Source organism: Neoarius graeffei, chromosome 20, assembly GCF_027579695.1.
Source record: "Neoarius graeffei isolate fNeoGra1 chromosome 20, fNeoGra1.pri, whole genome shotgun sequence".
NCBI classification, from domain to species: Eukaryota; Metazoa; Chordata; class Actinopteri; order Siluriformes; family Ariidae; genus Neoarius; species Neoarius graeffei.
Window position 1 is genome coordinate 58,749,917 of NC_083588.1, and position 15,884 is coordinate 58,765,800.

The window sequence follows — 15,884 nt, forward strand, 5'->3', positions numbered from 1 at the left end:
TTACACTGGGGAACACAATTTTTGTTGAGTTAGGTCTGACAGCTGTTTTTGGGTGCAGAATCCAAAACCGATCTCAGTTTTTCTCTATCACGTCAAGTTTTTGAACTATAGGATCCCCGTTTTCTTAAAAAATATGAAGAATACTGTACTTAACAGATATGTGCTTGTTTTATAAAAATTTACAAATATTGACATGCAATGAAATATGAAAGAAACGGGCATGACTGCCATGTTTATTTAACACTATGTTTTTACAAAGGATATGGCTACTGTAATTATAATTGTGTGCAAGTAGTTAAGATAAAAATTTACGTTTATAGCTCTTTCTGGAGGGTTCAACTTGAGGACTATCGCGTTTGATGCTCCAACAATAGTCAGCCATCATATGTACATCCCATCTACCCTGATAACGTTCTTCCATAACCTTCAAATAGTCTTACTACAGCTAATCAGTGGAATTTTGCTTATCTGGAGGGTAAGCTGTGGAGAAAAAACTTGATGTGCTAGAAAAAAACTGACTGCAATTTTGGAGTCAGCATGCCAATTTTAGTTTTAATCAGCATAAAAATCTAACTCAACAGAAAATGTTTTTCAAATTGTTCCCCAGTGTTATCCAGGGTGGCATGGCGGTGTAGCGGTTAGCACTGTCACCTTACACCCAGAAGGTTCTGGGCTCAAGCCCAGGAGGCCTTTCTGTGTGGAGTTTGCATGTTCTCTCCGTGTCTGTGTGGGTTTCTTCCGGGTACTCCAGTTTCCCCGACAGTCCAAAGACATGCAGGTTGGGCTAATTGGTGGCTGTGATGATCTGGCGACTTGTCCAGGGTGTACCCCGCCTCTCGCACGTAGTCAGCTGGGATAGGCTCCAGCTCGCGTGCGACCCTGTAGGACAGGATAAGCGGCTACGGATAACGGACGGATGGAGGAGTTATCCGATTCAGTTTGCATATTTTGTCTTGGAAATTTTAAAAGCCCTAAACAGGCCACACCCACAAGATACAAACTGATGTAGCTTGGCGCTTGCTAGCGTGTAGCTTTCTTTTAACACTTGTTTGTTCCTCTTCCAGGTCTCCACCATCATGTCTGCCAGCACAACAACGCTGCGTTACCCTGGATACATGAACAACGATCTGATCGGTCTGATTGCGTCGCTCATCCCCACTCCCCGCCTCCACTTCCTCATGACTGGTTACACACCGCTGACCACTGATCAGTCTGTAAGTAGTGATTTGGACATGCGTAAGAGCTGTAAAGACACTTTGTGGATCACCGAGGACATGATGGAACAATGGGCAATAAAAAGTACACGCTGTACGATTGGAACGTTGTTGTAGCTACATTGAGTTTATGTAACTAGGTTTAATGGAGGTTACACATCCTCACACACAGGTGTGTAGGGAAAACAAAGTGTGTCCATAAAACATAATAATAATAATTTTGCAGGATGGATGAGGTCACTTTTTAACCAATGTGAGTCATGTGCCTCATCGAGCTGGTGTTAATTGAAGCCTTGGCTAAAATCGAGGCGTATCCTGACAGTCTGATGACTCGGTCGCATCCTCGCTAGTGGACAAATACACTTGCAAAATTTTTCTGCTTTTTAGTTTTCTGTCCACGCTGGAAATGGAAACCGTATTCAAACCATGATGAACACTTGGGGGTGTGCTGTTACGGGAAACTAATCAATAACGTGGTGGTGGCGTGAACAGCACCTTCCATGGTGTTTTATTGCTTTTGTACCACAGCAGTTTGCCAAATATTACATTTTGTTATTAATTAAAGAACAGTGCGATTGAGATGCTTTTCTGCTCACCATGGCTGCAAAAAGAGCTATTTGAGACGTCCTAGCACTTCCTAGCATGCTTAATGCTAACTGTATAAAGTGTGTGCAATCTGCAACTGCTGACTCTTTCACCATACTGGGTGATTGGTTTTGCTTCTGCACTATGCTACGGTTTCACTAGGATATTGCAATATCTGTGGGGGGGGAGTCCATACAGAGATGTAAATGAGCGCCAGTGACCGGCGGTTTTCTCCGCCTACACAGACGGTCTGCGCCGGCTACTCGATCCCGGGGGTGGGGGGGAAAGCCTTTCAATGTTCAAGCGATTTTATATCGTCTCCGCTAGCCATAATTTGTTGCAAATGCAATTATTTCACCACGAAATTGTCTTCGATTCAGGTCTCGCACAACTGGAAGCGACGCCATATTGGTTGATCGATTTCTCACGCTCTGATTGGCTGAGCCGGACCACGTGACCACACCGTAGCAGACGGTAAAGACGCAGTTGGTGGTGGTTGTAGATGATTTCACTCGGTAGTCGCAGAATGCCATCGAAAAAGAAACTAAAACCTTCCGTGGGCCAAATAAATATAAAGTTTGGGGTTTTTTTTGCAGGTTTGTACATATAAATTGTAATTAATATTTATCGAGTATTAATCTAAGAATTGTTGTTTTCATATCCAGAGTGCCTGAGTTCCCATAGAGCTATCTGGTCCCTTAGCGAAGGCTTCATAGTTATAAAGTGCAAGTGCAAATAACTAGCGCTGTCAAAAATGTCGCGTTATTAACGCGTTAACTTGACTCAATTTTAACGGCGATAATTTTTTTATCGCGAGATTAACGCTCTGTGACATGATGTAGGTCAGGGGTGTCCAAACTGATCCATAAAGGGCCGTGTGGCTGCAGGTTTTCATTCCAGCCATGCAGCAGCACACCTAATTTGGCATATTCAGTCAACTGACACACCCACCCTTTTATCAAGGGTGGGTGTGGCTGCAAGTATTTGACTGTGTGCAGACAGTTCAGTTGATTGAATGAGCCAAGTCAGGTGTGCTGCTGCATGGCTGGAATGAAAACCTGCAGCCACACGGCCCTTTATGGATCAGTTTGGACACCCCTGATGTAGGTTTTTCATAAGCTTTTGAAACTGCCAGGAACTTGGAACAGAGACTTTGCTTAGAAAAACGATAGCAGCTAGACTGTAATGCCACGCCCCGCACAGCCAGAGTCCTCTGCCCTCCCCCGAAGAGCCACGGTGCTCGGCTTAGGTTTCGTTTTCCCATCGGCGGCTCCAGCCCCACTTTGCAGTGGCTGTGACAAGACGTGTTATGCTCTGCAATAAAAAAAAAAAAAAACATTGGTACAACCAGTGTTCGAACTATGCCGATATTTTCAGGGGGTCCCTTTTTTTCCCTTGGGGGGGGTGCTTGCGCTTGTCTCAGAGCGCGGCTCTCCATCGCGCTCTCACTTCAGATATGCAAATGCTTCCCGTTACACACGATTTCTATGTCAATAAACATCATTTTGCCAATATTTTAGAGACCCCCCAACATTTCCCAAATCATGTTTTCAAGGGATCTCATGTCTGTTTCAGGGGATCTCGGATCCCCCGAGTACCCTCGTAGTTCGAACGGTGAGCAAGCCCATTCACTTTTTTATGCTGATAAGAGAATTACAATGGTTTTTCATGTGACAAAAATGTGCGATTAAATTGCGATTAATCGCGAGTTAACTATGACAGTCGCGACATTAATCGCGATTAAATATTTTAATCGCTTGACAGCACTACAAATAACTGTGTGCAAATATTTATGCTGAAATTAAAACTATACAATACACACAACCCCAGCAGAAGCACCACAAGTACGTTACACATGCACCACAAGTACATTACACACGCAACACACAAGCTCAGTGTGTAGTTATGTTACAGAGCCAGGCAGCGTACTACAGTGGGGAACTGAGAAAGCCAAACACACACACACACACACACACACACACACACCCCTGGAGAGACATTTCATACAGATTTTACAAGTATTTTACAGTGGAACGGTGAGTAATTTAATAAGAGATACTTTTAATGATCCTTTGCAGGAAATTAGATTGTTACAGCGGCAAAGACACAAACACTTTAACAATCAGTCCCACATGCACACACAGTCCATATTACATAAACACAGACATATTGCTAAAAAAGTGTATCGACAATGAGCATAAGTGCTGGCAGTACATCTAAGTCTAAAACAATGACAAAAATTTAATAAGTAAATAAATAGAGGATTTAAAAACCGAGAGCATGTGGATAAAAGGACCAGCTGAAAATGCACCAGATGGCATGTAAATTTCAAAATCTTCTGCAGGGGGCCCGCCCCCAGAACCCCCAAGCATTAGACTGTCGCGGCTTTGCCCCCACAAATTCCAGAGCCACCTACTGCTTTTTTTTTTTTTTTTAATAGCCGGCTGCTTCAGATTTTCTGGAGAACCCTGGCAGTATCCTCTACAGAATGTCTCTGCAGGGAAATGCTCGCGTATAAAACCCATCAGTGGACAAATTTTGCTGCTCTTGATTTCTGCTGCTTGTTTGATGACGTGAAACCATTTGAGGTAATGAAATCACGGCTCGATATTAAGTTTTAAACCCACTTGCCCTGGGGGCCAAGTGGGGGTAAATTTCCACTTGCCCAACCCCCCAAATATTATCACTTCCCCCTGTTTTGCGAGCACTACCGCTTTTTTAAAATTTATTTATTTATTTATTTTAGGAAAACCATAGAATAATTGTGAATTGCAAGATAAAATGAAGATCAGATGTTGAGTTGAAGTTTGGTTATTGGTTATTTTTTTTTGTAACAGACAATAACAATTTTATCCAAAATAGTTTTTCCTGACTTGGTCAATTTTTTTCCATTTCACACTCATGCAGCTGTTGTAAAGTTCAGTGTGTTTGTGTAGAACTCTCTCAGACTGTCAGTTCATTACTCGATAATGTAGAAATCATAAAATAGAAATCTATAACAAAGTTTGTATGAAGAAAACAATAGGGTGCTAAGACTTTTGAACAGTACTGTGTTTGAGAATATTTATATATGTTTTTTTTTTATTTTTTTAAATAAATCCTCCATGTAGGTTTCCAAAAAAATAAAAATCCCCGCGCTGCGTCATGACAGACAGGCTAATGTTTGAGTTTAAAATTTAGTGTGCAGGTTGTGGGTGTTTTATACAGATCTGGCAACCTGTAACTGAATCAGTGCAGACCGTCTGTCATGACGCAGTGCAGGTTTTTTTTTTTTATGTATAAATGTTTTGCACAGGACTGTGTTCCTCTGATAACAGAAACAAAGCTCCAGCTCTCTCTGCTCTTAATCTGTTCTGTTCTTTCAGGATTTATCGCGCACGTCGCTCCTTGTTGAGTTTTTTTTATGCCCGAGTTATTTGAAATCAGTCTGGGTTTTCTGTGTTGAATAAGGAAGCGGCTTCGCCTTTAAGAAAATCAAACACTTTCATGAAGGCGCTAACTCGAATGCGAGCAGAAAAAAAAAATAAAACGAGATTCTTAAGCAAACTCTTCCATCCTCACTTCTGACTTACTGTTTTTGTAAAATACATTTTAAATACAATCGTGAATTTCTCTGGAGTTTTCAGGCTGATCTCCTCTCTTGGTGTTCTTTAACCACTCATTTCCTCGTTGTTCTTGAAGCATTTGCTTCTATTTGTTAACGTTTTTCTTGATAAGGGGGAGACGGTAATGCCTTTTATCCATTTCTCTGTTTGAACAAGCAAAAACAGCACAAAAATTAACTATATTGAAGACAGATTAAGCCTTGCTTGCATGAAAGACGGTGTCTGTCTGACCCCAGCTGTAATTATCACGTGATTGGTGACCTCATGAACACGGGGTCTAATAAACAGTACCATACTACAACAGCGGGGGTATATAAAATAACTTGCAAAGCAGTAAATGAAACCGAGATGAAGAAAACAGCCGAGACATAATGGCGGATACGTAGTGAGGGACGCTTTTAGGAACCGAAATAAAAGTATAGATGAAAGTCTTCCGGATTTATCCAGATATCTGACAAAATTCTTGAAAATCTCTGGTTTTCCGAATGGAGAAATTTATTTTTCGGATTTTTCACATTCCGTTTCATAGAAATTTGGTTTTGTGATCGCGCAGCTTGTTTACGTTCAGCGACAGGGCGCCGCCATTTTTGTGGTCTCGCAATGCTTGCTGGTGTGTACGAGACCTTATATGCTTATATACATACCTCATGTCATGTGAACAAGATTTTATCGCGATCTCGTGCTTTAGAAAACGCGGTCTTTCTTTCGTGTAACTATTTAATATCAGTTGAATTATTATTTTCTAAACATATATTCAGTATTGCACATAAGATGTGACAGCATCACTTTAAGTTTTGACATCCAATAGTGAAAACTCTGAATGTAGAACAATGCACTCCTGAAAATTACTCATTAACTAGGGGAATTAAATTTGATATTTTTATGTTAATCATTAATGTACATGAAAGAAAAAGGCTTAAAAGTTATAACTTGTTTTAGTGAAAATAAGTACTAAAATGCACTAGAATGCAGGGTTTTGCGTGGTGTTATTAAAATTTTTTCGGGGGACGTTGCGCCTGCCCTGATTAACTTTCAAAAGTTCAGGATTTTTTTTCTTTCCTCCACTTTCATCTCTATAAAAGATAAAAAATTCTAATTTTTGTGGCGCTAGTTCGTAATGTATGCTTGTTCCAACTTGCCTGGTTGAGCATGTCAGGGACGTATCCCACTTGCCTGAATGCATGTTTCACCTGCCCCGGGCAATCGGGCAGTCCTTAATGTCGATCCCTGGAAATAGAATGATGGAAAAAACACTCGCACTGGTCTTTTTTTGGGGAGCTGTTAAATTCTATTTATTTATTTATTTATAGTTGGCAGGGAAACAAAACCCTCAGAATTCTCCATCCGTCATTCCAAAACTTTTTGCTTCTCATTTGCATAAAGTCAAACTCCGCCCAGCTGTGTTGTCACTCAGCCTGCCCACTTAATGCTGCTTATGAATCCCTCTGCCTCTTTTGTTTTACCTTCTTTTTTTTTAAAGAGGCAAAAGAGAGAGAAGATTGATGATGATGATGATGATATTTCTACTGTTGTAGCAGCCTTGATGAGCTGAATTTGTATAATTTTATTTTGAACTCTGTAGGTAGCGAGTGTGAGGAAGACGACGGTCCTGGATGTGATGCGGAGACTCCTGCAGCCCAAGAACGTCATGGTGTCCACGGGCCGAGACCGACAGACCAACCACTGTTACATCGCCATCCTCAATATCATTCAGGGAGAGGTGGATCCTACACAGGTGGGTGTGAGAAAGATCAAAGCGCTGCATCGCTGTGGGTCTCAAGGGGGCGTGGCCTCAGTAGTGCTCTCTCTCTCTCTCTCTCTCTCTCTCTCACTTTTCTCTGGGTGATGGATTTGGATATAAGCTTCTCTATCTTTGTAATTTATATTGACTCTTCTTTTTTTTTTTTTTTCCTCCTCTGCGTTTTGATCCTTCAGGTCCACAAGAGCCTCCAGAGAATCCGAGAGAGGAAGTTGGCTAATTTTATCCCATGGGGTCCTGCTAGCATTCAGGTAGCACTCTCGCGCAAGTCCCCGTACCTTCCGTCAGCTCACCGCGTCAGCGGCCTCATGATGGCCAATCACACCAGCATCTCCTCGGTAAGCTCCGCCTGCTGCTCTGTGATGTCACTACCGTACAGTTGATCAAAAGGTCAGTAAATTTGAACCCGTATCAGCGAGGTAGTCTTTTGTTCCAGACTGGGACTTGGCTGAAGACTCGGGAACATCACGCTGAAGAAAACGCCCTCTTGGCTGTGCATTCCAGTTGTATAACCAGTCGTTACAGAGAAGTGCACGACACACCTTTCTCGCTGCTGGATGTGGAATTAGGCGAAGCATTTCGCTGCAGCGGTTTGTCCCTGAGGCAGTTCTGTTCCCGCCGTGTCATCAGGCGATGCATGACCTCATTCGGAAACTCCGTCTCTCCTGTCTCTGCTTTTAAACTTTCACAAGTCCAGTTCTGTCTTTTAACTAAATAGGAATGAAGTAGAGTTAAAATTAACAGACTGTCTGTCTGATGTCACATTAACTCAGGTTAAACTGGTGTGAACGTACACACACACACACACACACCCCAGCCACTTTAATAGGAACATCAAAATCAAGCAGGTCAAGAGTTTCAGTTAGCGTTCATCTCGAATATCAGTATGTGATCTCAGTGACCTCGACTGGAGCCTGGCTTCAGTATTTCAGAAGCCGCTCATCTCCTGGGAGTTTCCACACAACGGTTTATATGCGTTACATGGAATGGTGTGTGTGTGGGGGGGGGATCCAGTGAGCATCAGTTCTGCAAGCAGGAACACCTTGCTGATGAGAGCGATCCGATCTGATAACTCGAATGACCACTGTGTACAGCCGTGGTGAGCTGAAAAGTGTGTCGAAACTTGAGGAGCATGGGCTACAAGAGCAGAAAACCACGTCAGGTTCTCCTCCTGTCAACCAAGAACAGGAATCTGAGACTAAAGGGGCTCAGTGTGAAAGAGTGCGTGGTGCTTTTCCAATCTTCAGCGCTCCGGTTTCTTATTAAAGTGGCCAGTGTCTGGAGATAGTGATGTGGGAAGGGATTTAATACGTCACTGACCGAGGTGTTACTTTTATGATTGTGTTAATTTTAGTTATAATTGTGTTTTGTCCCCCCCCCCCTTTTCTTCTCTCACTCCTCAGCTGTTTGAGAGAACGTGCCGTCAGTACGACAAGTTACGCAAGCGTGAGGCTTTCCTCGAGCAGTTTCGGAAGGAGGACATGTTTAAGGACAATTTCGATGAGCTGGATGACTCGCGCGAGGTGGTGCAGCACCTGATCGATGAGTACAGCGCCGCTACACGGCCCGACTACATCTCCTGGGGCGCACAGGAACAGTAACACACATACACACTCTGAGGCCCTGGACTCAGTTGTTTATCTACATTTAATTGTTGGAGTGTGTGAACAAGATGTGTATACACGTATATCAGTATCTCTGTGTGTGTGTGTCTCTCTATCTCTCTCTCTCTCTCTCTCTGTCTCACTTGTTCTCTTGTGTGTATGTGTCTGTCTTGCTCTCGCTCACTTGCTCTGTGTGTCTTTCTCTTGTTAAAGCCTTTATCCATCGTACCTTCATTTCACCCCATGTACACGGTCACGACCACACGCGCGCATACAGAGTCCTGAGTAAGCAGATAAGGCAGGATGATCTCACAGGGACGGTGGTCTGAAAGCACTTCTCTAGAAAAAAAAAACAGGGACGAAAGGGTGGAGTGGAAAAATGATAAGCCTGACTGAGAGAAAAGGGCAAAGATAGAAAAGATCCACATGCACTTTGCCTGTTTTTCTCTCCTTGATGAAGTAATGCTGTGGTTTTCTGTTGTTTTTTTTTCCTCCTTTTTTCTTTTTTTTTTTAGGGATTGTTTGTTTAATTACCATTTAACTTCAGAGCTTTTAAGAAGACATTTAATCTCACTGATCATCAGGAATTAAACCACATCCATCTTTATCGCCTCAGTGGTTTCCAGAAGACGATCAGATCTTGGAGAGAATCCATTAAAATCAGTTCTTTAGTATTTATAATCCCGAGGCCATGCACTCGTCATGAGAGCTGATCTGAGAATAGTGTGTGTGTTAATAAATCCTGCATATTTCAGTGTTTAATCCCTTTGAACACACACACTGCAGCTCAGGAATGAGCTGATTAGTTGAATCAGGTGTGTTGGAGCAGGGAAACGAACGCTAATGTTCAGGACGGGGTTGTCCAGGACCAGGATTGGGAACAGTGCAGGTTTAAAAAAAACAATCTTTAGGAAATGTCACATGTTTTTCAGTGATAAATGTAAGGTTTCTATTTTTTGCCCTTCCTGTGGTCTGTGATATCAAACCTTGGGTTCTTGGAGCTGCTCTTTCTCTCCACCTGCGCTTTTATTTTACTGTAAATAGTTTGTTCACTTAAATAAATGATTTTCTAAGACGACATTTTGCTGTGTAATGATTCGCTTGTGTGTGTGTGTGTGTGTGTGTGTGTGCGCTTTCAACTTTATACCAATAAGAAATGCTAAAAGCCGAATTATATCCAGGCTTCCATGGAATTTATGCAAATTACTGTGACATTTTTAAGCTTAATGTGATTTTATGATTGTAATTAAAATAAATAAAAGCTTTTTTTTTTTAATTAATTAATTAATTAATTAATTAATTTATTTATTTTTTATTTTTTTTTTTTTGTTCCAGATGTTGTTTGTCACAAAGCTACCACGTCAGCATCTTTTATAAAAAAAACTATTGAAGTGGTTTTTGGAAAGTCGGGTCGCAAACATATCCAGAAAATGTATTAATAGATTTTTTAATTTAGTTAGTGATTGAAATTGCAGCCCACAATTATGATGGTTATTATATCAAAGTGTAGCTTCAACCTCCAACTTTGAGCCGAACTGGTGATTGTCAAAGTATGAAATGGTCGACTCTCCATCAGCATCGGCCTTACAGGCTTCAGGATGAGATAAACCAGTAGACGGTGGTGTTTTTGAGCTTTTTTTTGACCCATAAAATAATCAGTTTTTATAAAAATGGTCATTTTGTCAATATCGACACCAGCATTGGTGTGTTTCATCACAGTACAGTCGTATCATTTAGTTTACAGCTCAAGAAACACGTGTGCTGTATCTCTCTAATCATCCTGTTCCTTCCTATCTATCTATCTTGTTTGACTGAAGCTTACTTCTCTTAGTTACAATAGTGTTTGTAATTAGTTTTTTTGCAATATATTTGTAATATACTGGATATATTAGCATTATTTTTGTAGCTTATAGTTAACAGATTTTTAATTTAGAGGCCCCCATGAGGGCTGTATGTGTAATATATTGCTGGATTTCAGTCACGTGACTTTTCTTCGAGGTTTTACCGGAAGTGAAATAGCTGGTGGTCAAAACGGCTGCCGTAGTGCAAACAACTAGCGATAGCTTATCAGCGTACGCTCGTAATCTAGAAGCCGCTGCTCGCTTTAGATATATTCAGAAGATCGCTATGTGCAATGGAATCGACCCGTACAGTCTGGGAAAGAAGGATTTGTCATACGATCTCGAAAACTACCCTTCAGTCGAGTTCCCCGACATCTCGAACTATCTGGCGTTGCAGACGTCCTTCTACACCGCAAAACAGATGAAAGCTGGAAGAGTATGGAGGCTTACGACTTTTTTGTATGTGGCTGGGTAAAGGACCTCGGGATCAAGTCGCTGCCGAATGAATCCTGTATTGTTTTTGCCCGTGTAAGTGTTTTTATTTTTTAAAGCTTTTCGTTCACGTCTTTACAACAAAGCGCTGAAAGTTGAAGTGTAAACAAACAGTTGGCTTGATTCTCACTTGTGTTGGCTCTTATCTCTCAGCTAAATCATTCACAAAGATCATCAGAAACCCCTTTAAAGACCTGGATCTTAGTTCAACAAGACGGAGAAGTGATCACGGCGCATTGTAACTGTACGGCTGGGGAAGAATTTTGTCGCAACCTTCATGCATATGGACTTTGAGGAGTAAACAAAGGAAACAGCTGGGGACTTTAGCGCTTCGTGACTAAAAAAAGTACTGTAAAATAATGACACATAGCAAGAAAAGTACTTGGAAAACACTAAGGACAGAGCTGAGAGGGAAATACAAACCTTTCACCAAGTGATCACTGCAAACTCGAGCGTGCTTCGACTCGGCTCCCTTCGATTTCACTGAGAGGTTCAAAAGCCACCTTTCTCGACGTCTTTTTGTGAAACCCTGTGTTCGTTCACCCTTTTTTATTAGTTCACGCAGAACCCTGATGAAACTTTTATCAGTTTCACGGTTTGATCGAGTCAAACACCGCAAGCGTAAGGCATTTTTCATGCGAGCAATGCACCTTCTCCGTACAAACGCTTTGTCAACTGAGCTTTTGACCACCAGCTAAAGTTTTGAATAATTAATGAGGCGGATGTGACGTCACGTGAAACCCAGCAGTATATTCAGTTTCAAAAATGCTAGTCACCAAACACCAGGAAATACTAAGACGTGGGGCGAGAATTAATGGGCAGAAATATATTAGGGATGCCCTTTTCTCGGCCTGGCTACAGTTTGGATAAAATCTGTCAATGTTTCATATGAGAAAAGTGACTTTTTTTAAATTTAATGAACCGGGCATCTATCCAGGTGCCATGGCAGCGGCTGAATGGGCTGGATTTCACTGAGAATAGATTCCATTTGTGTTCTCGTTTAACATGTTGGGGATTATGTTGTCCAATAAATCGATAGTATAGATTGGCCTCCTCTGTTGCTTCCATGCTTTCTACGGTGAAAATGATAAAGATCTATAACAGGTCAGCAGACTGATTCCCCCCCCCCCCTCCCCTTTGAATGCCATAAGCTTTTTTTGGCAGAAAATGTGATTTTTAAACTTCCAGAGAAAAATCTAGGTAACTGACCATTCATGACTGCTGCATGACCACCTAAAAAAACAAAACGGTCGAGCGAGGCCTTGTGTTCCTTGAACACATTTCTAGTTCAACTTATGGTTGTATTTATTGATTTTATTTATTTTAATATCTGTGTCGGACCACCAGATTTTCATACCGGACGCTCAGATTACAGATTTTGAGTTCTACCTGCTGCATTAAACTACCAAACCATATTCCATACACAGGAAATACAAACCAAAGTGAAACTGGATCAAGGGAAGTTACTGTAAATCTGACATGGACCATTTTGGGACATGATTTCATTTTCCAGGCACGGACTCCAGATGATACAGAACCTCGTGAATCCATCAGGAGACGATCTCGACTGTAGATTATTGGCGAATTTCCCAGATTTGTTGAGCAACGGACCACAAAATGCTGCTCGGAAGGTCAAGAAAACACGTGGTGAACTATTAGCGGCGCCAAGGAATCTTGTGTGAAAACTGCGCTCGCACGGTCGACGCGTTTTCACTGCAAATCAAAATGCCATTCACGGGTTTTTATGGCAGAAGGAAGATCTATACTTGTCTCAGTCGTGGATGATGTTAAATGTATCCCATGGGGGGGTTGAGGTGATTATTCGTTGATTATTTGTTGATCAGGCAGCAAAAATGGTGCAAAGTATCGTGTGCTTTTCAACGCCGTTTCTACGCATTCTGTAAACACCACATCTGGTACAGAAATTCCGTGGGGCAACACGTAATTGTGAAGTGCTTAGAACTATAGGCACTGTGTAAATATTTATTATTATTGACTGACTGCTCACTTGACTGGATCAAATTTAATCCAAACTCAATCACTATAAATAATGTCAGCTTAGACCGCCTGTGTCCTCAGTCCTGTCAGTGGAAAGCTGAGGAATAAAACGGTGATAAAATATTACTGTATACCTGTAAATAATGTTCATGAACTTTATTGTATCGTTAAAAGAGTTCTGTGGAATGAATATATTAAAGTTTTTATTTTTTGAAGTTTGAGAATCTGTTTTGCAAAATAAAGACTGAAGGGCCGCTGATATCTGAGAATGAAAAGCTTCAAAGCATGATGGTGTGAAAATAATACTCTTCTCCTTTGGCCCGGTATATTCACCAGTGTAGGTACATCCACTGTATCTTTAAGAAACTACATTTCCTATCAGCCAACTTTCGCGTTGACCTACGTCACGCCTGGGTGGGATCACTTTCATCACATCCTCCATGATTCCGTAAAGGACTTGGAAATCTGCCATATCTTCCTCTTTTGGCGCCGTGTTCCAACACGGACACGGAGAGGAAGGCTCGCTCCGCGAGCCAACCAGATAAAGACGTCTTTTTCTTCTCTTTCTTGCAAGATCCACCATTCAGCGTGATTTCTTTGTTTACCACTGGCCACGGTAAAAATCCAGAATAGCGCAATTTTAAACTCAGTGAGTTACAACCGGTTTTCATTCATTAAGTACGTACGGACTGCAGTCAAAGCAGTTCATTTGTAATTAGGAGCGACCAGAATTCCTCCTGATTGAAGCGCTGTGCATATTACTTTGATCAGAGACTTTCTTTTCATCACGAGCGACCGCACGCCGGACTCAAGAAATTCTCTGCGCTTTCTACAGAAGCGACTCACGTGCTTCACAAATGGCGAAACTCCAACGGCAGACATCTTCTCAGAACCTTACTAGAGGCAAGATATTGAGTAAAACTTAGCAATTTTGGGCATAATTAAGCTAGTCTTAGAAATCTGCTTTTATTAAAATAGTGTGAATTTAAACCCAGGTTTATTTGTTACACTTTTAAACACGCAGCGTGTTGAATTGATTTATTTTGTTCTATGTTCTCTCAATTGTTTTATTAGATAGGCTGTGCATGCTTCTCTTATTCCTTACTAATATCCTCAATTTCATTCTTATTATACAGTCCCCTCCAAAAGTATTGGAACGGCAAGGTCAATTCCTTTTTTTTTTTTTTGTACACTGAAGACATTTGGGTTTCAGATCAAAAGATGAATATGAGACAAAAGTTCAGAATTCCAGCTTTTATCTCATCTCATCTCATTATCTCTAGCCGCTTTATCCTTCTACAGGGTCGCAGGCAAGCTGGAGCCTATCCCAGCTGACTATGGGCGAAAGGCGGGGTACACCCTGGACAAGTCGCCAGGTCATCACAGGGCTGACACATAGACACAGACAACCATTCACACTCACATTCACACCTATGGTCAATTTAGAGTCACCAGTTAACCTAACCTGCATGTCTTTGGACTGTGGGGGAAACCGGAGCACCCGGAGGAAACCCACGCGGACACGGGGAGAACATGCAAACTCCACACAGAAAGGCCCTCGCCGGCCCCGGGGCTCGAACCCAGGACCTTCTTGCTGTGAGGCGACAGCGCTAACCACTACACCACCGTGCCACCCCCCAGCTTTTATTTCATGGTATTTACATCTAGATGTGTTAAACAACTCAGGACAGAGCACCTTTTCTTTGAACCCACCCACTTTTCAAGTGAGCAAAAGTATTGGAACAGACAATTAAATTAACTTAATAACATTTAATATTTGGTGGCATAACCCTTACTTGCAATAACTGCATTGAGCCTGCGACCCATTGACTTCACCAGGCTGTTGCATTCTTCATTTGAAATGCTGTTCCAGGCCTTTACTGCAGTCTCTTTCAGTTGTTGTTTGTTTCTAGGGGTTTCTCCCTTCAGTCTCCTCTTCAGGAGGTAAAATGCATGCTCTATTGGGTTAAGGTCCGGTGATTGACTTGGCCAGTCCAAGACCTTCCACTTTTTCCCCCTGATGAAGTCCTTTGTTGTGTTGGCAGTGTGTTTTGGGTCATTGTCTTGTTGCATGATGAAGCTTCTCCCAATTAGTTTGGATGCATTTTTCTGTAAATTGCCAGACAAAATGGTTTTGTAGACTTGAGAATTAATTCTGCTGCTACCATCATGAGTTACATCATCAATAAAGACTAGTGAGCCCGTTCCAGAAGCAGCCATGCAAGCCCAAGCCATGACATTACCTCCACCATGCTTCACAGATGAGCTTGTATGTTTTGGATCATAAGCAGATCCTTTCTTTCTCCATACTTTGGCCTTTCCATCACTTTGGTAGAGGTTAATCTTGGTCTCATCAGTCCATAAAACTTTGTCCCAAAACTTTTGTGGCTGATCTCTGTACTTCTTTGCAAAATCCAATCTAGCCTTCTGATTCTTTTTACTGATGAGTGGTTTGCATCTTGTGGTATGGCCTCTATATTTCTTCTCTCGAAGTCTTCTTCCAACAGTGGATTGTGATACCTTCACCCCTGCCCTGTGGAGTTTGGCAGTGATGTCACTGACTGTTGTCTTTGGGTGTTTCTTCACAGCTCTCACAATGTTTGTGTCATCAACTGCTGTTGTTACCCTTGGCTGACCTGTTCGATGTTTGTTGCTCAGTACACCAGTAGTTTCTTTCTTTTTCAGTACATTCCAAATTGTTGTACTAGCTATGCCCAATGTTTGTGCAATAGCTCTGATCGATTTTCCCTCTTCTCTCAGCTTCAAAATGGTTTGCTTTTCTCTCA

The 15,884-nt window shown here is 41.8% G+C and overlaps 1 protein-coding gene across 2 annotated transcripts in view; it reads left to right on the plus strand.

The window, feature by feature from the left end:
• Positions 1–9,845, plus strand: part of tubg1 (tubulin, gamma 1) — a 54,774-nt gene extending 44,929 nt beyond the window's left edge. For both annotated transcript variants that reach the window (XM_060902075.1, XM_060902074.1), the window contains exons 8-11: positions 1,065–1,214; positions 6,987–7,139; positions 7,340–7,501; positions 8,567–9,845. In XM_060902075.1, coding sequence (XP_060758058.1) covers positions 1,065–1,214; positions 6,987–7,139; positions 7,340–7,501; positions 8,567–8,764 — 663 coding nt within the window. In that variant the 3' untranslated portion in view covers positions 8,765–9,845. The remainder of the gene's footprint in view (positions 1–1,064; positions 1,215–6,986; positions 7,140–7,339; positions 7,502–8,566) is intronic.
• Positions 9,846–15,884: the final 6,039 nt, after the last annotated feature.